The sequence below is a fragment of the Taudactylus pleione genome, unplaced genomic scaffold (genome assembly GCF_031769625.1).
Source record: "Taudactylus pleione unplaced genomic scaffold, aTauple2 ptg000423l, whole genome shotgun sequence".
Classification (NCBI taxonomy): Eukaryota; Metazoa; Chordata; class Amphibia; order Anura; family Myobatrachidae; genus Taudactylus; species Taudactylus pleione.
Genome location: NW_028284825.1, coordinates 2597423 through 2621666, shown reverse-complemented (window position 1 = coordinate 2621666; position 24244 = coordinate 2597423). Strand labels below are relative to the sequence as shown.

Sequence of the window (24244 nt, the reverse complement as noted above, 5' to 3'; positions counted from 1 at the left end):
AGATCCCTTTTTTTTTGTCATGGAAGAGTTCATGGATGATTTAAATAGGTTTTTGGAGTGTGGGTCACCTACTAGAGAGATCCCTTTGACTCTGTCCAGTACTGACGGCATTGCTTGCTCTGGTCTCACATGGAGGCTCAGGGACATTGGTATTAACGATTAGACAGTCTGGCAGCAAATTAAAAAAAAAAACATGATTGAAGTCTCTCATCACATTGAGACTAAATGCCAGCACTATAACAGGGTGGCAATACGCCATGTGCTGTGCCGTCCCCTCCCCCTAAGCCCTTCACGTTGTGATGTCATGACTAAAAGGTGGGCCTGCTGGCTCTGGTTGCTACGGGAAGCTCTGTAGTAACGCTACTGACTGCAGTTCCAGTCACCCTGGAAGTCACATTATGGTGCCGCGGAGCAGTGAAGGTGCCGCATCCAGGGCACTACGCCCTGTGGGACAGCACAGGTCGCACACTCCTAGTTACAGCCCTCCTAAGCGCACCTCACCATACAGCGGTATCAGACATGGCTGGAGCTAGATAACTCTTCTTTTGGAGACAGTCCTCATCACTGCTTGGCAGTTACCGTCACTGGGAGCCACCAATCTCATCCACATCCTGGTTTCACCAGGCTATAAAAATACTTTGTAACTGAGTCTTAGGGGGCAATTCAATTCTTGGCAATGCACGGTCGTGATGTGCAGTCACAATGTTTGCCAATATTGCGTATTTTCCTGTGCACCCCTATGAGGTGTGAGGCACAATGTGCCATGACCATGAGGTGAGGATGTTCTGACTGCTTCAGCCGCATTCCACTGCTATCGCCACAAAATGAATTACAGAGATAAGTAATTAATTGAACTAATCATGTTCTCTATGTAGTAGTCAGAGGAGAAGAAGGGATCAATTCTACATAGGATGGTCAGGCTGTGCCATTGGGATCTGTTAATAGGTAGATAAGCCCTTCCCCCTATATTCACCTGAGACAGATCTTCTCCCAATCTTCTAAAGGGTTGGACCCCACCAGAGAAACGGTTCGCTGCATTTTTGATTTGAGAAGCATCACAGCAGTACATGTCCTCAGGATGGCGATAGCGGCCGGCAAATAAAGAGATATAAAATGATTTATTGAAATAAATCATGTTTTTACCTGAAAAAAACCCCAACAACTTCTTTAATTATTTTTATTGCTATAGTTTATACATTTTATATTGATATGGATAATGATTAGATTATCCTATCTCTTCTCCAGCTTTACTTGTGTGTTATTTATTATAGATCCTGTTTAACATTGCCCTTGGAAGTGCAAAAATGGGGAATTGGGCAAAAGCAGAAGAGAATCTCATCCTGGCCCTCAGTCAGAAGGTGGAGCCACGGCACGGTACCAAGATAGAGAAAGCGATGCAAGAAATCCTGGTTAGTCTGTGACATGTCCCAGTGATGTTTATATGAGGTGCTGCCAGGGTAACAATCCAGGGGAAAAAAAAGACCCTTTCAAATCAAGTTTTAAGGTAATTCGCAAGGAACCTGCATATCCAAAAATCATCTATTGTTTTTATTTCATTCTTTATGGAAAAAAAAAATATGTATACATCCCAATGTAGAGTATATCTCCCAGTACAGGCAACACAGGGCCTGATTCAGAGCCGGACGCTCTGACCAGAGCGCTCGTCTGAATCAGGGCCCTCCTCCATGAAAATGGAGCGGCCTCCTGGCCGCTCGCATAGCTGTGTGTGACCACCCACAGCATATGCGAGCGGCCAAAAAGATGGTCGTGATGGTCTTGACCATCGCGACCATCGTACTTGCGACGGAGACCCTGCGGTAGGGTCTCCCTGCCACAAGCCCTGGAATGATTTTGGCTCTATCAGAGCCAAAATCACTCCCACTGACATCACTAGTGATGTCAGTGGGGCCGGCTTCAGACGGTAGGCGTTCCCATGGGAACGCCTCCATCTGTCAATCAACATCGACAGCACGCCCCCTTTGGTGCGAGACCCGGAGCGATGGGAAGCCCGTCGCTCCCCGGGTCTCGCGCATGCACACGACGGAGCTCCCTCCGTCGTGCGCATGCGCAGTGGGGAACATCGACCCACTTGCGAGCGTACTGCCGCTCGCGAGTGGGTCTGAATGACCCCCACAGTCCTTATATGAGAGAGGACTATCCCAACTTCCCACCTATGATGGCTTTTGTCTTAATTTCATTATACCACAGATGGTGTAATGGTTAGTGTTACTGCCTCACAACACTGAGGTTGTGGGTTCGATTCCCACTACAACCCTCCCTGTGCTTGCGTGAGTTTCCTCCCACACTCCAAAAATATACTGGTAAGTTAAGTGGCTCCCCACAAAAATGTACCCTAGTATGGTAGAGAATATAGATTGTAAGCTCCACTGGAGCAGGGACAGATGTGAATGGTAAGTGCTGTGGACTGTGGCCCTGATTGAGAGCCGGATGCTCTGACAGAAAAGTAACCTTTATTAAGTCTGAATCAGGGCCGTCCCTTCTCTTTTTGGAGCTGCCCCCTGGCCGCTCGCATAGCTGTGGGTGACCAACCACAGCTATAGCGAGCGGCCACAATGATGGCCATCAGGCTTGCGACGAGACCCTGTGGTAGGGTCTCGCTACCGCAAGCCCTGGAGTGCTTTTGGCTCTATCAGAGCCAAAAGCACTCCCACTGACATCACTAGTGATGTCAGTGGGGCCAGCCCCAGACGGTAGGCATTCCCATGGGAACGACTCCGTCTGGGCAGCCACGCCCCCAGCACGCCCACCAAAGGGGGCGTGCTGTCAATCTCCATCGGCAGCACGCCCCCTTTGGTGCGAGACCCATAATGACGGCTTGGCCGTCATTATTCGGGTCTCGCGCACGCGCACGACGGAGCCAGCTCCCTCGTGCGCATGCGCACTTGGGCAACATCGACCCGCTTGCGAGCGCTCAGCGCTCACGAGCGGGTCTGAATCAGGCCCTGTGTGCGCTATATAAATTACTGGTAATAATAATAATTACAGCTGGGAGATGTATACTGCTGGTGCAGGAGACACTGGAAGGCCTGTTTTAGGGTACCAAGCGTTGACCCAGCGCAACTCAATCTAGAAGCACGCCCCTGTGGGGAAATGACATGAGACCATGCCCCCTTCTCATACATGTGTGGCTGTGAGCTGGCACAATATTGTGATATGATAGGCACAGAGGTTGGAAGAGATGGACAAGTCAAATAGATCAATTTACTTATTTATTGGATTGTTCCTACCTTCCTGTTACTTTTACTGAATATGTTGATTTATTCTTATGTCTTCGTTGTGTGCCTTTCAGCTATGTATAGGTGTTTATGTTATACCAAAAAGTTGTTGTTTTGATATAAATGTACTGAAATCAGAAAGCACAGCAAAGCTATATTTTATACCTGGGCAATTAAATATAATTGTAATATTGTTAGGGGAAAAGGGATGCGTGTACACTGCACAGGAGACTGGTAAATCTATATGATGTCATGTACAAAGCAAAGAAGAACCCCCTGGATTTAGACTGCATGTGTAGGAGGGTGCTCCCAAGGACTGAGAACCATGGGCCCGATTCACTACGAAACGCTATTGCTGCGTGAGCGATCGCAATGCTAACTTACACATGCGCAGTATGCACCATCGACCGATCTGCATACACTGTTGTAGTTGCGATGCGTGATGAATAAGGCCCTATATCCAAGAAACAAGGTCAGAGGAAAAAGAAATACTCCTCTAGAATGTTGCACACCTCCTAATTACACAATTAGAAAGTAACCTTTATTAAGTCAAATTAAAAATATATAAGGGGATTCGGGCAGCTATCACTAATTAGATGCACATGAGCAATTGAAAAATATAATAAATAACAAAAAAACTAGTATTAAATAAGGTTTAATAGTGTTGGTGCTGTTTGGTAAAGATAGAGATAAGAGAGGTGAACACAACATATAAACAAATATGGTTTAAATTAAAAAAACAAAATGAAAAAAAGAAAAACTATTTGAGTCCACATCATTTCAACCATAATGGTGTTACTAAGTGAGGAGTCCCTCAGTAAGTAGGGGAAAATTGGGAGTCCCCTAATAATGTAATGAGATAGAGCATCAGTGCCTGTGTGCTTATCCCTGCGCTGATAGTAAAAAAGTGTGTATATAATAAGGAATTATTATGCCCTAATATAAGATTTACTAAGTGATGACAACTAAACTCACTCTTTATCCAGGGGATACAATCATGAAAACTACATTCATAATGTTGACACCAGAATGTTGTTAGTTAGAATGACGACATGTTTACAATTTTGACAGAGTGTCGACATATGAAATGTAGACATTGTCAAAATGTTGACAATTCCATTTGGCGACAGAATATACCGAACCCTTTATACAGATAATAAGTACTGGGCTTTACATGTAATCGGTATGTAATGCCGGCGGCTAATTAGCGCCGGATGAAATACAGACTCTGAATGCTCTACATCCCGATTGGGGCTGGTAAGTACCCTAACTCTCCCTTAGTGGTGCCTAACCCTAACTCTCCCTTCACACACCCTAAACTTGACCCTCCCAGGGGGGTGCCTAACCCTGACCTCCCCTTCCCCTAGCCTAACCCTCCCCGGGGGGGGGGTGGCTAACCATAATCTTCCCCGGCAGTCCCGAAATCTAACCCTGCCCCCATGCGGCTAACACCTAACATACCCTGCTTACCTTCATTCGGCATGGCGGCTGTCGGGAATTCGGCATCGGGTTAAAGATAGACGTCTGTATTTACACGCCTATCTTTAATCCCAACTTGGGCTTTCCACGTCGGGATTCTGGCGGCCGACATTCTGGATGCTGGTAACTTAACTACATCCACTTTATACACATGTTGACACCATGGGGTAAATTTACTAAAGGTCGATTTGCCATTTTGAGTGATTTGAGGTGCGATTTTCATTCGATTTGGATTAGATTTTGGTTTTGAGTATTTACTAAAGGCCAAATCGCATATAAAATCGGACTTCAAATCGACTTTGGACTCAAATCGACCATCAGAAAAACATTGGTACTTTTACATAGCCTAACACACAAAACCCTTATTTACTATCATTTGATTTGAAATCGTCCTCAAAATCGGACTTCAAATCACTCTTCAAATCCCCAATACAATAGACCTGCTTCATGCTTTCAATTTGAGCATGAGCAGGTCGGATTCACACAGATACATGCAGACATCAGTGAGATGCCTGCATGTATCTCACTTTAAAAAGCAAAAAAAAAAAAGAGTTAAATTAAGAAAAAAATTGAAGTGAGGTCACCCCCCAAAACACAACCAGCCCCGGACTTTGCCAACCCTGTTCTGGTTGACTAAGTACAGGGAAAAAATGCCGTAGGGTCTCCCTGTACTTAGTACAACCAGCACAGGGCTATGGGAAGCAGAGCTGGTTCTGGATTTACAGGGAAAATTTGCATTGGGTCTCCCTGTAAGATCCAGAACCAGCCCTGGACCCTTTCTAACGGGGGCGGCTGATGCCACAGCCAGGGGAGCCCTATCACCGGGCCCCACAGCAGCAGCATCAGCCCTGACCATTATTCAGCCCAGGCCAGGGATCCCTGGGGAGTTGGAGACCCCGTCAAAAAATTGCGTCTCCCTCTCCAGGGCACCCCTAGCCTGGGCTGATAGCCCGGGGCTATCCCCGCCACCCCTGGACGGCGGGTTGATTGTGACAGTGTGGTGTAAAAATAGATATCAATAAAACATTGTCTTTCCAGTAGAACTGCAGGTCCCAACCAGTGGCGTAACTAGGGCAGGGCGAGCGGGGTTCGTGCCCTGGGCGCCGTTGGACCGGCGGCGCGGGGGGGGCGCCGCCGGCCACGGTACCGGCCCGCCCGCCCTAGATAGCCAGTGTAGCGCCGACTGCAATGAGTGCGGTCAGCGCTACACATTTGCACAGGATCGGCGCTAGGCTTCCAGCGCCGGTCCTGTGCTGCACGCCTGAGCCCATTCCCTCCCCCTAAGCGCTTGCCCAATAGCGCCAGGAGGCGGGCTCAGGCTGTGCATAACACACGCATCGCCGCCAGCGCTGGCGGCGATGCGTGTGTTAAACAGCAGCCAATGAGAGTCACATAGACTCTCATTGACTGCTGCAGCACCCACTGCAAGAGCCGGACTTCCGTCCGGCTCCTGCAGTGGGTAATGGGACTGACGTCATGACGTCATGACGTCCGTCCCATAATGCTGAGCGCGCCAGCCCGGGCGGACTGGAGGGCGGGAGCGGCATCGCGGACAGGAGCAGCGTGGAATCAGGTAAGTATGTTTTTATATATATTTATTTATTTTTAAACCTATCTACACAACGGGGGAGGGGTTGGCTACTACTGGGGGGGACATCTACTGGGGGTGCCATTGGGAGGACCTCTACTGGGGGGGGCTACTCTACTGGGGACTACTACTTGGGGGGGGGACTACCACTGGGGGCATTCTAAAAGGGGCCTAATATTACTAGAGGCACTGCACTCGGGGGACCACTACTGGGGGCAATAATAGGAAGGGCCACTACAGGGACCACTGGATAGGGGGGGTCACTACTGGGAGCCTGCATCAGGGGGACCACTACTGGGGGCACTGCATGGGAGGGGGGGACACTACTGCTGGGGGCACTATATAAGGGGCTTACTGCTAGGGGCACTGCGGGGACCACTACAGGGGGCATTAGATAGGGGGGATCACTACAGGGTGCCTGCATAAGGGGACCACTACTGGGAAAACTGCATGGGGGGACTACTGCTGGGGGCACTATATAAAAGGGCACTGCATAAGGGGATACCGCTACTGGGCGCACTGCATTGTGGGGACTGCTACTGGGGGCACTGCATAAGGGGGAACACTACGTGGGGCACTGCATTTGGGGGGCGCCACTACTGGGGGTACTGAGTAAGGGGAACTAATTGGGGGCTGTATAAGAGGGACCACTACTGGGGATACTGTATAAGGGGCACTACTATGGGCCTGCATGAGAGGGACCACAACTGCATACTGGGGGTACTGTATAAGGGGTACTACTGGGGTTAAGGTGCATATGGATAGAAATGTTCAGTTTGAAAATAAAGGGGTGTGTCATGTTGACACGCCCCATTTTTAAGTGTATAGATTAAAAATATGGGTATATGAGCGCTGGTATGGATTAGAATTGGTGGACCGCACAAATAAAAATATATGAATGTAATGAATAATCAGTAATCAATAATAAAACAAAACAAACAAAAAAAATATATATATATATATAAAAAAAAAAAAAAATTAAAAATAAAAAATAATAAAAAAAAAATAATAATTAATAAAAAACAAAGATGAAAATAGGAAGAAATAACAGCAAAGGAGAGAAAAAGCGTAAACAGTATTATGGAATTAATGTTTATAGTCTTTATAGACTAGTTGGGGGTGTGCCAGTTCTGCATGTACCCCACGAGGGGTCCGCTGTGCTATTGCCACCTAACTCACCCTAACTAGCTCGGCATTGACTGCTGACTTCAGCTGCAGATTCCCATCTGAGCCGCGATCACATGTCCCGCCGGGCTGGCGCCGCTTGATGACAGAGGGCGTCGGGGGATGTACAGTGGGCTTGTAGCGGCAGCGGCAGTTGTTCTTTTCCTGGGCACTCCTTCCAATCTCCAACGCGTTTCGGACCTTCCACGGGTCCTTTGTCAAGGATGAAGGGGGTGGGCCTTAGTATGGCTTTATTTATAGTGTGACTAATTAGTAAAAAGAGTTAAAACCCGGATATCCGGTCCCGGAATTTGCAGGAGGGTTGGAGGCAAGCACATGTTCTTTTTTCTGTGCCTGACTCCATTTTGGTTTATGCCAGAATGGTGTAGATTGAGAAAAGTTAAAGAAAGATAAGCAATGATATGAAACTAACAAAATAAGAATAAATATAGATAAATAAAGATAATAACATTTAAAATAATAAATAATAAATAAAAATAAAATTAAAATAAAGTGAAAAATAAAATTAAAAATAATAATAATAATTGCTAGTGAATAATGAATCTAAAAATTATTATTTTGATTTTAAAATACTTATAAAAATGCTTTTAATTCTATATCAATGTTCAGTCCATACGGTTCCAATGTGTGGAGGTTATAGATCCATTCTGTTTCTTTATTCTTTAATGTTTTGATCAGATCCTCACCTCGCCAGTTTTGTGTTACTCTTTCGATACCCATAAACTTCAATCCTCTTGGGTCCTTATTGTGGTTATTTAAAAAATGGGCTGATACACTGTGAGTAGTGAGGCCTTTCTTGATGTTGTATATATGTTCTGATATTCGTACTTTTATTTTTCTTTTTGTTTGGCCGATATATTGAATGCCACATGGGCACTCTAATAGGTATATCGCTCCTTCGGTCTCACATGAGATGGAATCCTTAACTGGATACTTTCATCCTGTTTGGTTTGAATTGAATTCTGTTTTCTTGTTGGTGTCCTTAATCTGGTTCTTACAGCCAGTGCAACTTTTGCAAAAATGGAAGCCCTTTGAAGCTTTATTTATTTTCTCTTTGTTGTTCTGGGTCCCGTAGAAGCTTTTCGTTAGTTGTTGTTTGAGGTTTGACGCCTTCCTGTATATAATATGTGGTTGTGCTGGCAGTATCTTCTTCACTTCCTCATCTAGCCTCAATATATTCCAGTGTTTCATAAGGATGTTTTCGATCTGTTTGTAATTGCTATTGAACTGTGTTATGAATGAGACTGGTCTTTCTTCTTCTTGTTTTGTGTTCTTGTATTGAATGAGTGTGCCTCTGTCTAATTTGCCATTTTTTTCAATTTCTTCTGATAGTCTTTTTTCTTTATAACCCTTCTTGATGAAATTTGACTTCATTTCTGTTGCCTGTACCCTAAAGGTGTCATCTTTGGTACAGTTCCTTCTTAGGCGGCGAAATTGGCCCCCTGGTATGTTGTTTTTCCATTTTGAATGATGGTTACTTTGAATAGGCAGAATGCTATTGCCACTGACATCTTTAACATGATTTCTGGTCATTATTCCACCATCTTCTATAAATATTTCCAAATCTAGAAAAATAATCATTTGTTTGCTATAATTAGATGAGAATTCTAAATTTAGGTTGTTCTGATTCAGAGAAATAAGAAATTGCTTCAGGTCATCTTCTGTTCCATCCCAGATAAATAGCAAATCATCAATATACCTGAGCCACAATTTGATGTTTCCAATATACGGGTTATTCTGCCAGATATGAGTATCCTCCCACCATGCTACAAACAAGTTTGCGTAGCAAGGGGCAAAGGATGTGCCCATTGCAGTTCCTCTTGTTTGTAGAAAAAAGTCGCCATTGTGCCAAAAATAATTTTTCCTAAGGATGAAATCTATTGAATTCATTATGAAGTTTATCTGTTCGTTTGGAATTGTTGATTGAGATGATAGGTAATGTCTAGTTGCGTCACATCCTTTTTCATGATTGATGGCTGTATATAATGACTTTATATCACTTGAACATAAGAGGTAAGTCTCTTTCCAGACAAAGGTATCTAAAATTTGTAATACCTGCATCGTGTCTTTAAGGTAACTTTGTTGTTTAGATACAAGGGGTTGTAAGAAGAAGTCTACATATTTGGAGAGGTTTGCTGTGAGGGAACCAATCCCCGAGACTATCGGTCTTCCAGGTGGATTGGTCAATCGTTTATGTATTTTGGGGAGGTGGTAAAATGTGGGAATGCGTGGATGTTCTGTATGAATAAATTCATATTCTTTTTTAGAAATTATACCCAGTTTTATTCCTTCATTTAGTTGTTCTTGCAAAATCTTTTTAAAATCTTGTGTAGGATCTTTATTCAATTTTTGATAAGTAGTGGCGTCGGAAAGGAGATTTTCTGCTTCCTTACTGTATTCCTCTACATCCATTATTACAACTCCTCCCCCTTTATCCGCTGGTTTTATTATGATGGTTTTATCTTCTCTTAGTTCTTTTATACTTGCTTTTTCTTCTCTTGTGAAGTTATATAAATTATTCTTTTTTTCGGGGAGTTGTCTGATTTCTTCTTCTATTAGTCGTTGAAATGTTGTGATATGTGGTCCTTTGACATGTGTTGGGTAAAAGGTTGATGCAGCTCTAAAGTTGGTGTGTATATATTCTTTCGATGGTGGCATGCATACTCTTGTTACTGGATCTTTTGCAAAATATTTCTTCAAGCATACCTTTCTAATGAATTTTTGTGTGTCTATGTATAAGTTTTTAAGTGACCACGCTCATTTTTTTTTGACATGGGGGGGCTCCCTTTTCTAATTTGCCCTGGGCTCCAAATACCCTAGTTACGCCACTGGTCCCAACAAGCCTTCCCTGCATGCTTGTACTTGGAGAACCACAAGTACCAGCATGCGGGCATTAAGGGCCCACTGGGACTTGTAGTTCACCTGTAAAGAAATGTCCCAAGAAACACACACATACCTTACAAAGTATAACTTAATACATACATACATACATACATACACTCACACAATACTCACCTATCTTACCTCCATTGGTCCCCTTCTCCAGCAGGCATCCATGGGTTAAAATAATAAAACAATGAAACCGGACCCTCTCATTAAGGAGTAATCAGTCTAACCAGACGGATTACTCCTTCCCGAATGAAGCTCACAGACGCGGCTTCATCCTTTGAAGCTCCGTGTCTGTGCGTTCATTGGCTGAGAGAGGTCAGGCCCCGCCTCTCAGCCAATGAACGGCTCCTCCATTGTAATCAATGGTGGGAGCCGCAGGGTTACTAAAGTTTATCCTGCGGCTCCCACCAGCCAGATGCATGCAGGCATCTCACTGATGTATGCATGTATCTGTGTGACAACGAACTGCTCATGCTGAAAGTGAAAGCATGAAGCAGATTTGATAAGTGATTTGAAGGGTGATTTGCCGTTCGATTTGGACATGAACTTGCCAAATCAAACAGCAAATCACTCTTAAAAACCGACTCAAATCAAATTTGTTTTGCAACAAATGTGTATATTGATCCCTGTTTATTAAATCAACAAAATTGTAATAAGTGAGAGAAATTACATTTGGTAACATCATGAACATAAGCTATAAGTGGGTGCAGGGAGTGCCATTGCTATGGGGCCCAGAGGTTTAGAGGGTCCTGGGCCAGGGCATATAGTTGTCTACCAAGGTCACAGAAGTGCCTGCTAAGCAATTGGGTCCCGTCTGTTGCCTGGCATAAATAGGATGACATTGCATTTTCAGTGAGTGGCGTGTGTAGTGGATGTTATAATAGTAAGGCGGCACTGTAATATTACGTATATGAACTGTGAGCATATGAGCTGGGGGTACTACAGTTCATATGCTCCCCCCCCACAGTTTTATCGCCCTGAGGGCATGCCCAGCACTGCCGGAGATGACAGGCTGCTCCCAGAAACTCTCCCTGTACTGCTGGCTCCTCCTTAGTGATCAGGAGCTGGGCGATGTTAGTATGCAGTGCCTGGCTCTCTCTCACTGAGGAGTCAGCGTTTTGGTACTACCCGTTGGGAGGGGGACACCTGGTGTGGTCTGCACCATCCAAGTGGTGCCACAGACTGGGGGCACTACAATGTGGCATAATATGAACTGGGGGCACTACAATGCGGCATAATATGATCTGGGGGCACTGTATGGCATAATGTGAATATGGGGCACTCTGTGGCACAATGTGTACTGGCAGCACTACAATGCGGCATATTGTGAACTACTAAAATGAACAACTGCTGTGGAAAGAGGTGTCTCGCTAGAAGTATTAGAGTGGGAGACCCTTCAAAATGTTGCTTTGGTACCCACAAGAATCTGGCTATGCCACTTGGTAACATTATAGGAATTTGGCATGCATTCCTTCTGTAAAGTGCACCTAGAGATTCACTGAACACATTGCAACAAATTTCTATAAATTAGATGGGTTTGTATGATAGGGCTGCACACGTGTAGATATATTTACTGGCACCGATTGTTGGGGGTTCTGTCTGTAGCTTTTAAAATTGCAATAATATAAAATGCAAAACAAGGTGTAAAATCCCAACAGCGGATGCCCGACGGGATCAAGATCCTGACAGGGGCAGGTAAGTACCCTAACCTCCCCTCCACCTAACCCTAACCCCCCCTCCCCTCACCCTAACCCTAACCCTCCCGGGGGGGGTGCCTAACCCTAACCTCCCCCCGGTGGTGCCTAACCCTAACCCTCCCTCCTAGGGGTGCCTAACCCTAATCTCCCCCCTCCCAAACCTAACCCTGCTAAGGGCCCTAATCCTAACCCACCCCCCTCTGGGCTAATGCTAAGGGCGCCCCGGACTTACCTTCATTCGGGCTGGCGTCCTCGGTGTTCCGGTGTCAGGATTAACATAGGCATCAGTATTTCGACAGACTCTGCTGTCGGGATTGAAATCATAACTACATCCCGTATGTTGCATTTCATTTTATTTCCATATTTAATTCTGCAGGCATACCCACTGGCAGTCAGCAGTTTTCAAAATCGCTGTTTAGTAAATGTGCCCCATGGTGCTTATAGCTTGTATGTGGGTTGCTGCTACAATGACCAGGGCCGCCATAAAGGGGGTAAAGCCGGTACTAATGTACTGGACCTGGGCTCAGAGGGCGGCCCACAGACTGCTGATGATCTCACCTGTAAAGGAAACAGTTTGCTGTCAGATTGATCAGGACACTGTTGGGAGGGGGGATAGGGACTATCAGTGTTTAGGGGCCCATTCATTAATAATCACATTTGCAAATGCGATTTGGGCATGATATTACCACCCATGATCGTATTGCAAGACGCAATCATAGCGCTGGAATGTTTTATTCAGCCCCCCCCCAGGGACAGGGGCTCCAAAGTGCTGCCAGGGGCTATCTGGCAACATCGCATCCCCCATAGAAACCTATAGGGGCTGCGGCTGCCGGCGGGAATGGAAGGATCGTAGCAGATACCAGAGATATCTGCTGCGGTCTCTCCTTCATACATGGGGTGATACTAAATATTTGCGGTTATCTCAACTTCCCTCCCACAGCAGGACATAGCAGAGCAGCCAGTGAATAGACGCCATGCTTCCTACCCGATAGGCCATGCCCACTTTTCGGCGCAAATAGGATCCTAATTTCAACATTGAAAAAGTTGGGAGGTATGTAAATGGACAATTATACCTACCTTTATATAATTATAATTAGCAAGCCACCTACGCAGGAGCAAATAGCTCCATGTGTAAAGTATCTGACTGCAATGTGAGAGGAGTGTTATGGTTCTCGCATAAATGTGTAAGAACTCTAGAGCCAAGGAAAGGACCTTCCACCAAGAACAGCCACCCACTGTTCCCTTAGTGATTTATACTCACACCGGTACTTAGGTGGACGTCTGGATGTAAGCCTTCAGCAGTAGAGGATTATACAACCGACGAGAGACCACAGGACTGCTGACTGGAAACAAGGCAGAGCTGAGGAGTGGCAGTCCTTCCACTAATGGAACTAGCTGGAGTGAGGCTGCAGTCAAATTGTTACTTGTACAGATGTAAAGGACAAGGTTCACTACCAACGGCAGATGATGAAGGTCTCAGGTACGTCTTGGGACTATGGTGCAGCTAGGTCATGAGGCAAGAAGCAGCTAGACAATGAATACAAGCTGCGGAGCACTAGTGACCTGGACAGTAATACTGCAGGATTTACAGACAAGGATAATACAGGCAAGATAACCGATGTGGCAGGACTGCGTTACTGTCAATGACAGGACAGACAAGAATTGCACTATAACGTGGCTGGGCCACTGGCTGAAGTAACAGACTAGGTTCAAGGTGCGACCTTGCGGGCCGAGGTGTAACAAAAACAACACGGTGTGGCTTTGTCAGCTGAGGTGCGGCCTTGAGGGCAGAGGTGTAACAGGAGCAACACAGTGCGGCCTTGAGGGCCAACAAGAACAACACAGTACAGCCTTGAGGGCTGAGGTGCGACAGGAACAACACGGTGCGGCCTTGAGGGCCGAGGTACGTCAAACCACTGACTGAGCAGACAGGTGAACACAGGCAGGGCTGGAACTCAGGCTGGAGGCAGAGAGCACTGCTGGCTTGAATCGGCTGGACACAGACTGACGTGGCTAGACTAGACTGTGGTATGGAAATGCCGCGGGCTGTAGAGAGGTAGGCCGCAGCTGTAGAAGTCACTTCTCCGGGAAGTCCCACCAGCAAGGAAATGAGCAGATGGAACCACAGCAGCTGACTCAAATTCTTGAGCAGGCAGACAGGCACAGGACACAGGAGAAATACTCCCAGCACGCTGGAATCGGCAGGACAAGGTGAGACCAGCTAGAAATCAGGCTTCTGAGCACAGTACAAACACACTCTGGAAGTCAGGCAATATCACCGGCAGGAAGTGTACGACTGGCTGTGATTTATCAGAGGCAGGAACCAATCAGAGCAATCCCTGCAGAAATCCTCCCTAATGACAGGATAGTATGCAGCTGAGCTCTAAACGCAAACAGACAGGAAGGAATGCAGCAGTAAGCTGCACACAGACACAGAGTTAGAAGCTATCTGCAAGAGCCGGAACTGGAATTAAGGCGTGATGCAGTGTCCCAGTCACCTAATACAGCCAGGACTTGCCACCAAGATGATCCTCTGTCATGGATCATAACAAGGAGCTGGGTTCAAGTCTCGGGTGGACTACTGAGAAATGTGTAATTAAAAATAAAGGATAATGTAACCGAATGGCAAGGTGCTCTCAAGTTAAGTGTCTGAATGCGATATAAAAGGATTTTGTCCAAATCCCTTTTCTTGGAGCGTTCTGTTATGTGGAAAGAGGAATCATAGCATGTGCTTGCTCTTGGCACCAGGGCTCATTGGACCTCTGCATACAACAGGTCGGAGGATAAGGGGAGCCCTGTCTGTTACATCTGTACTGGGCCCCACAATTTCTGATAGCAGCCCTGCTATGTTTAACACACAGTACCTTTATGCACAGTAACAACCTAGTAAGAAATACAAATATTTGAAAAATGTATAAAGCAAATTCTATAATCACCAAAAGAGCTGACTTGCTCAGTTACATTATGTGTCTAATAAAAGATTAAATAGCTAAAATTCTATGTGACTTTTTTTTTTTTTACACCTTACACAATTTCTGAGATTTGTTTTTTTACTTTTTCGGAATATTTGTGACAGTGGTAGTTATAGACGAAGAGTATTAGACATAATCTCTGTAACTACAAGTTTATTTTATTTATTTTTTCTTCACATCCTCAGAAACAAAAGGACTTTTCACATACAGAGATGCCAAAAGGCCGATTATTTCAACCTAACGAGAAGCTAGTGGAACAGTTGGAGAAGAAAGACTACTTGGGCAAAGCATTGGTATGTCCGACATTATAGAGTGGTGTCTATATTCACATAGAAATGACTAAAAATATACCACTGAGGATACTTCATTCTGTGTGAGATATAGGGTGGGATTCAGGGCCTGATTCAGAGCCGGACGCTCTGACCAGAGCGCTTGCTCTGAATCAGGGCCCTCCTCCCTAAACTTGGAGCGGCCTCATGGACGCTTGCATAGCTGTGGGTTACCACCCACAGCTATAGCGAGCGTCCATGATGATGGTCGCGATGGTCAAGACCATCGCGACCATCGGGCTTGCGACGAGACCCTGCGGTAGGGTCTCAGTGACCGCAAGCCCTGGAGTGATTTTGGCTCTATCAGAGCCAAAATCACTCACACTGACATCACTAGTGATGTCAGTGGGGCCGGACTCAGCCGGTAGGCGTTCCCATCGGAACGCCTCCGTCTGGCAGCCACGCCCCCGGCACGCCCACCAAAGGGGGCGTGCTGTCACTCAACATCGACAGCACGCCCCCTTTGGTGCGAGACCCATAACGACGGCTTGGCCGTTGTTATTCGGGTCTCGCGCATGCGCACGACGGAGCTCCCTCCGTCGTGCGCATGCGCAATTTGGCACCATCGACCCGCTTGCGAGCGTCCTGCGCTCGCGAGTGGGTCTGAATGACACCCTCAGTTCCCGGCGATGCTCCGATGACTACACCCCTGACAATTACAGTAGTCCAACATTGCTCATTGTTCTGCGCAAATAGAAGCGGTGCGATGGGAAAGTGGTAATTGTGAGGTGCCAGGGATCAGACTGTCACCATGGCACTTCACAGACAGCACCCAGGATACCCTCCTCCTGTACACTAAAGTATGACTCAAGGGGAGATGTATCAAACCTTTGGGAGAGAGAAAATGAAGTTTTCCCACAGCAACAATCGGCTTCTACCATAGATAATAGAGGTGCCACTGCCATGGGGCCCATCTTCCTTGTTAAAGTTACATGTGTTATATACAATTTTCACCATTGGGTGGTACATAGGGGCCCTTACAAACTTTTGCTATGGGGGCCTTCATATGCCTAGTTACACCCCTGCTTCTATCATTTACATAGCACAGTTCATAAAATGACAGCTAGAAGTCTCTCTCTCATTTAACTAGAGAAACTTATGGTAGTATCACATACTGTTGGTGCTTTTGGCCCTCGTATTTTTTCACAGACAGAAAAGCACTAATGTTACTGTTAGAGTTGGGACTGGATGCATGACGCATTGCACGATTCGCATGCATGCAAGGACGTGTTAATTGTGCAGGTATGCATGTAGAAAAATGCAAACGACAGCTCTCCCTATAAGAGCTGTCTATTACCCGGACGTCCCTCTGGCATCCTTCTGTACATATACAGAAGGACATGCGGGCCGCGGGGGGTGTTGGGAGGGATCTCTTTGTGATTAGAAGCACATAGGCTTCTATAGGCGTTACCCACCACGTACAAGCCCCAGAAAGCATCGCATTCCTTGGCTTGGTGCATATGAGAAATGCTCGTCAAACCCCCGAAAACTGCATTTTCGGGGGTTTGACTGCATTTCTGACATTGCTGCATCCTGCCCCCTGTACCTAATTAGCATAAATTATTGGGAATCCTGCCTGGGTGCCTTTTTACATTCAATAAGCAATAAGGAAATACTTCTCTTTTGCAAGGCAGGCAATGTTCTCCCTTTTCATCTCAATCCGTCTGTCTTTTTCGTTACATATGTATTATATGCAAAATCATTCATTATTATGCTTGAGGAGTGAGATAAAAGAACATTGCCTGCCTTATAAAAAGTAAGTAGTTTCTTATTGCTTATTGAATGTAAAAATGCACTCAGGCAGGTTTCACAATTATTTATACTTTTTACAGATTTATTCGGGAGTGAGCGTACACTCCTTGGGGTATCCAACATGGGCATCCTAAGCACAACTGACACAATTTTTTATTACTGTACCTAATTAGTTTTAGAAGTATAAACGAAGTGTTCTATTACTTCCCATATCATGTAACTGATGCAGAAATTGTATTTTGTTTCCTATGTTCTGCTACATAAAAAAAGTGTTTTCTCCATTTAATCATGTATGTCATTACTTTGCAGGTTGTGGCGTCTGTAGTTGATAAAGACAATTTTTCTGGTTTTGCACCATTGCAACCTCAGGTAAAGTTTAATGAGATTTCTCCGTCTAATGCATTGTCAAACCTGATCTGAAAACACCTCAAATCATATTCTGCGCCTGGATTGGGGAAGGGAAGCATCTCTGCAATGGTATGCAAAGGAGTGTAAAATGGGTCATACCTACCAAATGCCAGTCAGATTGGGACCATGCAGTCCCAATCGTAATGGCGGGATAGAGCCTTCAAATGGGTGATGGTCTGCTGAAATCAGGACGTTTGGGAGGCATGGAAAATGACATCAGCTGATACAGATGAATATGTCATCATACTAAAGCACAGGTTCTCAAACTCAGTCCTCAGGACCCCAAACAGTGCATGTGTTCCAGGTCTTCTCACAGAATTACAAGTGAAATAAATTACCACCTGTGTATCTTTTAAAATGTGTCAGTGAGTAATTAGTACACCTGTGCAACTGCCAGGTGACCTGGAAAATGTGAACTGTGTGGGGTCCTGAGGACTGAGTTTGAGAACCTATTAAACCACAGGTTCTCTAACTAAACAGTGCATGTTTTCCAGGTCTCCCCACAGAATCACAAGTGAAATCATTAGCTCCACCTGTGAATCTGTTAAAATGTGTCATTGAGTAATGAATACACCTGTCTACTAGCTAAGCGACCTGGAAAATGTGAACTGTGTAGGGAGTTTGAGAACCACTGTACTAAAAAAAAAAAAAAAAAAAAAGCACAACTTCATTAATTGTCCTGTTCCTAAATATAGTAATTCACATCCACCTTTAGCTGATTGTGAGATTACTAGGTTATGAGAAAACTAATTTTTCAGAAAAAGAACACACACATGGCTTATATAACAAGGATAATATGTAAAATGTTGTAGCGACTAGTAATGAATCCATATTGCTAATTTGTCACCTTCCCTGTTTTGGAGATGTTGTGATAAATTTGTATTTGTTCATAGTTTCCCCTTTGATCTGCTTTAGATTTATAGGAGTTTAGTCATCTAAATAATAATCAATGACTAACTGTCCTGGCTCTGTCATGCGCAGTGAGCCCCACATATGGTTCCCATGGCAGAGACAGAGATGGGACAGACCACCAGGAGATTAGAGAGAACCATTGTGACTGAATGGAGTATAGCAGGGAGGGGGCATGGTGTGGGTGACCCGCTGTATGCCAGGAACATATCACTGGTAAAGCATCAACGCAGTGTTTTTCTTCTTTCCATATGGTGACACTTGGCATGAAATGTTACCCAGTCCCATGTCACTAATGATGACTTGCAGATTTGATGTTTTCAGCAAGGGACTGTAAACAGGTTACTTGGTGTCTAATACCTATGGAACACAGATTTTATCAAAGCATTTACATGTAACAATTTCTTTCTACACAATGGCTTCATAAAATTCAGGCAGTTGAAGAAAAATAATGCATTGTGCCATGGAGGGTCGGCACCACCATAAGTGCCTAAAACATTGAATGAATACTATGTCACTCATTCAGTTATTTTAAAGCTCCTGTGGTGCCCCCCAGACTAATCCCTAGCCACTGACATGGAGGAGCAGCAGCTAATGCTTATCCATGCCTGTAATACTCTGAGAGTGTCCCTGGACTATGATGTCACAGCTCAGCGCCACACTTCCAATCCTAGGACCAGGAAATGCTGCATTCACCTCCTGCCTGCTTAGATAATAAGTAAAGGGCCCCATACATCAGGTGGCCATTTCACAGATTTCCCGATCCAACTACAACCACTGGTCGGAATTGCCAATCTGTGGCCATAGATGATCTCTGACTCGTTGGAGAATCATTGAAATTCTTCATGTTAAAAATCCCTGATTTGCTGATCACAATCATATTTTGATCGTGATCGGCAGATTGGTGAAATCCAACATGTTGGATTACCCTGATGTCCCATTTCCGGCATCTACGGATCAGGGAATTTGCTCAATACGTTGCAGATGTATGGGGGCCTTTACATGGAGTGAAGGTGGAGGTGTATCACGAAAGGATTGGTTGTGGATTTGTGTCTCTGAAAAGGGGTTCTGCCACCCTTAAGAGGGTAGGGGGCACTGCTTATGAGGTGCAGGTGGTGCTGCCTCCAAGAGAGTTGATGCTGCTTAGCGAGTGCCCACAGAGTACTACTGAGCGCGGTGTCACATATAAAGAGGACAGCTCCAAAACATATTTATGGTACAGTATGTGACTTTCTCTGTTTAATATTTCTAGGCCAACAACCCTCCACCGCGTCCAAAAACACCTGAAATACTGAGGTAAGTTAGAAAGGTTTCTACTGCTTTGTGCTGCTGAGCTAGGAGTTGGAGAAAATCCCCAGACCCAGCTCCACGGTGGTTCTACTCAGGGCAGCACACTGTAGTATTTTTATCTTACATTTTTCTAAGACAAAATCTATGGATACCCAGGGATTTCTGCTGACAGTTTTGCATGTTACAGGTGGAACGTGTTTATCTAGACAAAGAGGTCGATTTATCATGAGTCACAATTTTGTCCCCATAACTATGAGAATTCATCTTTGGGGCAACTTATTAAGCGGCTCCTGCTAGAACATGATCTCCACTAACAGCCCGTCCCAGTGGAGAGTGGAAAGTACAGTGATAGCTAATGCTAACATCGCGGGTACCTGTGCGATAAAAATGTGAATCTGTAGCTATAGACTTACATTTGCAGCAGTACTTCCATAATAAATTACAGAGATACTTAAATAATGCGGTTATCCTCTGCAAACAGCTGCTTGATTCATTGATCGCAAAATTTGTTTACTAAATAGGCCCCAAACTCTTTGACACAGCACATGGTGGCATGGAGAAGATGTACCACCTTGTATCATTGTACCATAATAGTGTACCATAATAGCTCTGATAATTCAACAACTTGGTGCAGTATGTGTATGCAGAAGTAAGGAAAGTATTACATATTTTTTCTTAAATAAAAGGTGCTCCAGCTGTATATCAGGATACCTACAATAATATCTAGAACCATGAAGACTCTCCTGAAACAAATGAGTAATTGACTAATCAGTAATCACCCACTTTTTTTTTTTTGTTAATCACTGTTTTTTTCTAGTCTACCCCGCTTCCCTTTCCCCATTCTCCCTCTTCCACACACACTTCTCTTTACTACGATCTCACCTATCACCAAACTCAACTTTATAGGATAAACAACCATATTCTCTGTACCGCAAGCAAACTGTATAGGAATATATAGATATAACGTTGATATATTTGCAGCCTTTAAATGCTTTATATTGTATGTCATATTGGTGTATTTTAAAATAAAGACTAAAAAAATATATATAAAAACAAAAAGAGGTTGATGGCACAAGATTCTGTAATATTCACAAAGGATGTCTGTTGTGTACTGATCTTCATCTCCCATCTATGAATGAAGTTGCTACTACATCTTTCTTACTGTCTATAGCGTAACATTGGGATTTTTCTTACCATAGATTTACCGGATTAAAGCTGCATACACACGTAAAGATTTTCTGTCCAACCATCCAACTAGTTGATTGGTTGGAATGAAAATCTGGTAATGTATGGGAGTAACTGACAATCAGCAATTTGCTCCCAAACGACGGAAAATGGACAAAAACTGTTGTTTGTTAAATATTTGATCCAAACAATTAGTTCAAACTTGTCTGACGACCATTTTCATCTGTTTTCTGGCATTTAGGTGCAAAGTGCTGATCATCATTTACTCCCATATGTTACCAACCAATCGACTAGTTGGATAGAAAATCTTTACGTGTATACCCAGCTTTACCTCTTTTGCTGCCATGAAGGAAAATTGGGGGACTGTCCTCATTATAACCCGTATAAATGCACTGCGCAGTAAAAATAGGAGTACAAGGCCATCATTACGTGATATTAGTATAATGTTTCACACAAGCATGTAAGCTGATGTGCTAGTTGCTACTGTGGAGACAATATGCACAAAATGGTAGAGGCAAAAATGAGCTTTGGTTCTGTTGTGAATCTTGGTTTGCAGAAATGCACCTAGATTTCTAGCAGAGAGCAGAGCTGTAAATAGGCTTTTTGGTGCCCTGTGAGAGCATTGGCGTCCCCCTTCTTCATATTTGAAATAGGTAAATAAGATAGTGCACCTGAAAAAGGGCCATGGCCTCATGGGGAAGGGCCAGGGAAGATATAGGTGAGGCCAGGAGATGCTGGGGATAAAATAAGAGGAAGCTACAAGTGAGAATAGTAAACAAGAAAATTGACAGTCCCAAACAGCACCCCCTGCCCTGCAGTGCCCTGTACCATGGCACAGGTCGCACTACCCTAGTTACAGCACTGCCAGAGAGCATAGGTTTACATAGCAAGCTGCTGCCAATGGGGCAGAGGCCTTCACAGGCCAAGGGAGGGGAGTTGGGTGGACCATAGATGTATCAATTATCAATTCTTGGAGAAAGTTGAAAAAGAAAGTCCCAACTAATCGGCTTCTAACTACCATTGAACAGGCTGCGTTTGAAAAGCGTGAGTTGGAAGCTGATTGGTTGGTACTTTCTCTCCAAGTTTTGATACATCTCCCCACCTATCTCTTAATGGTGTAATAGAGAAAACATAGCGATTTTCTATCAGATTATCTGACAGATTTTTTTTAAAGTGTAATTAACACATTTTTTGAACTGCAAACAATTTTTGTAACTTCCCTTAATGAAAATCGTTCAGTTGGTCAATCAGAATGCACTACAAATGGGAACGCGCATGAACGATAATCGTTCATAGTTATAACTCAGAAACGGAGTGAGTTTTTCAATGATTGAACAATAACGATGTCATTATAGTTAAATCGTTCAAAAAAAATCATGACGTGTGTATGCACCCTTAACTGTAGGTTTAGAAGTAACATCCATTAACCAGAAATGTAGAGAAGTGGTGGGGAAACCATTTTCTTTCTATCTTTCAGGACGTTGCAGGGAGAGCCGCATCGGGTCCTGTTTGATTTTACCCCAGAGACTGCAGAGGAGATGGGAGTCTTGACGGGAAATATCGTATTTGTGCTCAAGAAAGGGGATGATAATTGGGCAACTGTTCTGTTTAATGGAAAGGTAACCACAATGGACACATATTTCAGACATAATGCTAACTATAGGATATAAATATATGCATGACAGAGAGCTCTAGTTACAAAATGATATCATTGAAATGATTCTATATGTAGGTTGATAGTCCTAATTTTGGCGTAATTATAAAGGCACAATAGCAGCCTCTGCTCAGTTAGAGCCCTGGGGGTAAATTTACTAAAGGTCGATTTGATTAAAATCGCTCTAAAACGATCAAGGTCAATGTTGTGTTTCAGGGGCTAAAGCTCACATTTACTAACATTTTTTTATATCAATTTAAGTATTAGTAAATCTGTGATTGAGCCCAATGTTGATCGATTTAGATCTTTTTTTAATCAATTAAAGTCAACCTTTAGTAAATTTACCCCTCAGTCCGTTACCCTGTGATCCCAACTATACTACACAGCAGGTGCATTCTTGTGGGTCATATAATAGCAAAGTGACAATTTCTGCGCTAAAAACAGCTGAATACCACTGCATACGTTTGCGGCTGTTCCATCTCCCATGAACTGATCGATCATAAAAAGGTTTTTTTTTCCTTTTTTTTTTTCCAAATAATACAGAGAACATTAAGCCATTATTTATCCAATTGTAATACTCAAACAAAAGCCTGGTGAGAATGTGCATCTCCCATGGAGTATTCGCTGCAGATATCAGGATCCTGGCCGACAGATGTACAGATCCACAGATCCAGTTAAATGGAAAAATGGTGACTTGTGCCAAAGGAAAAAAGTTGTGGGGATCACAGTTTGCTGGCAGAAGAGAGACGCTACCAATGAGCCCCTGTAGATAGTCAATGGATATAAAAAAATAAATTAATAAATAAAAAAAAATTGGGAGGTAACGGGGGAGGCTACAAAGGCGCAGAGAGATGTTGTATCTTATGGGAGCATCTCAGGCATGGCGCTGATAACGGTTACATACAAAGACGCACATCCCCCTACCTCCCGATCCCCTTGAAGAAAGCACCGAGTTAAAAACAGTGCAGTGTGTACAGGGTGCACTCTGATCTGACAATCTCCAGTGATTTTCAAAGCCTGAGCCCAGTTTAATGCTGGGTACACACTAAATAATCTGGTTTCGGCCTACCTACCTGACGGTTGGTAAGTGCATATACAGTTACCAATCGTCTGCCTGATGTCAGAACTGGGGGGCATTTGAATTTGCCTGCCCAGTTGAGTTGTCACTCATCGCTGGGTTCCTGCAGCATGTGTACAGCAGGCCGCCCGTAAACACCGGCAGATGCATCGATATATCTGCAATACGACTGTGACCGGCGTATCGGGGGTACACAGCCATTGACACGCTCACGATACATCGGCCGTTCGATTGAATGGATGATATATCGTGCAGTGCACCCAGCTTTAAACTCAGCATTGTACAGATGAAACAACTCAGACAGCCGTTTTGCCGCATCCGTAGATATGAATACTAATCTGTCAGTGATTCAGGCTGTTAGATAACACAGTGGCTAAAACCATGAATAGGAGATAACACTAAGAAGAGATAAGGAAATTGTTCACCATGATTGAATTACTGATATGATCTGTGTGTTCTGCAAGGGAAACTACACCCAGAGAAATGAGCTTTAAACAGTATTAATATATATATATAACTATTGTTATTTTCTCCAACCTCAGTTATAAAAGCAAAAAACTATTCCACTGCTAATATTAGAAGAAGAGGTGGTC

The 24244-nt window shown here is 44.2% G+C and overlaps 1 protein-coding gene across 1 annotated transcript in view; it reads left to right on the top strand.

Moving 5' to 3' along the window:
* NCF2 (neutrophil cytosolic factor 2) overlaps nucleotides 1-24244 on the top strand; it is a 50377-nt gene that overhangs the window by 17279 nt on the left and 8854 nt on the right. The window contains exons 4-8 of the mRNA XM_088447217.1: nucleotides 1272-1409; nucleotides 15232-15339; nucleotides 17437-17496; nucleotides 19697-19740; nucleotides 22397-22538. Of these exons, the coding sequence (XP_088303343.1) occupies nucleotides 1272-1409; nucleotides 15232-15339; nucleotides 17437-17496; nucleotides 19697-19740; nucleotides 22397-22538 (492 nt within the window). The remainder of the gene's footprint in view (nucleotides 1-1271; nucleotides 1410-15231; nucleotides 15340-17436; nucleotides 17497-19696; nucleotides 19741-22396; nucleotides 22539-24244) is intronic.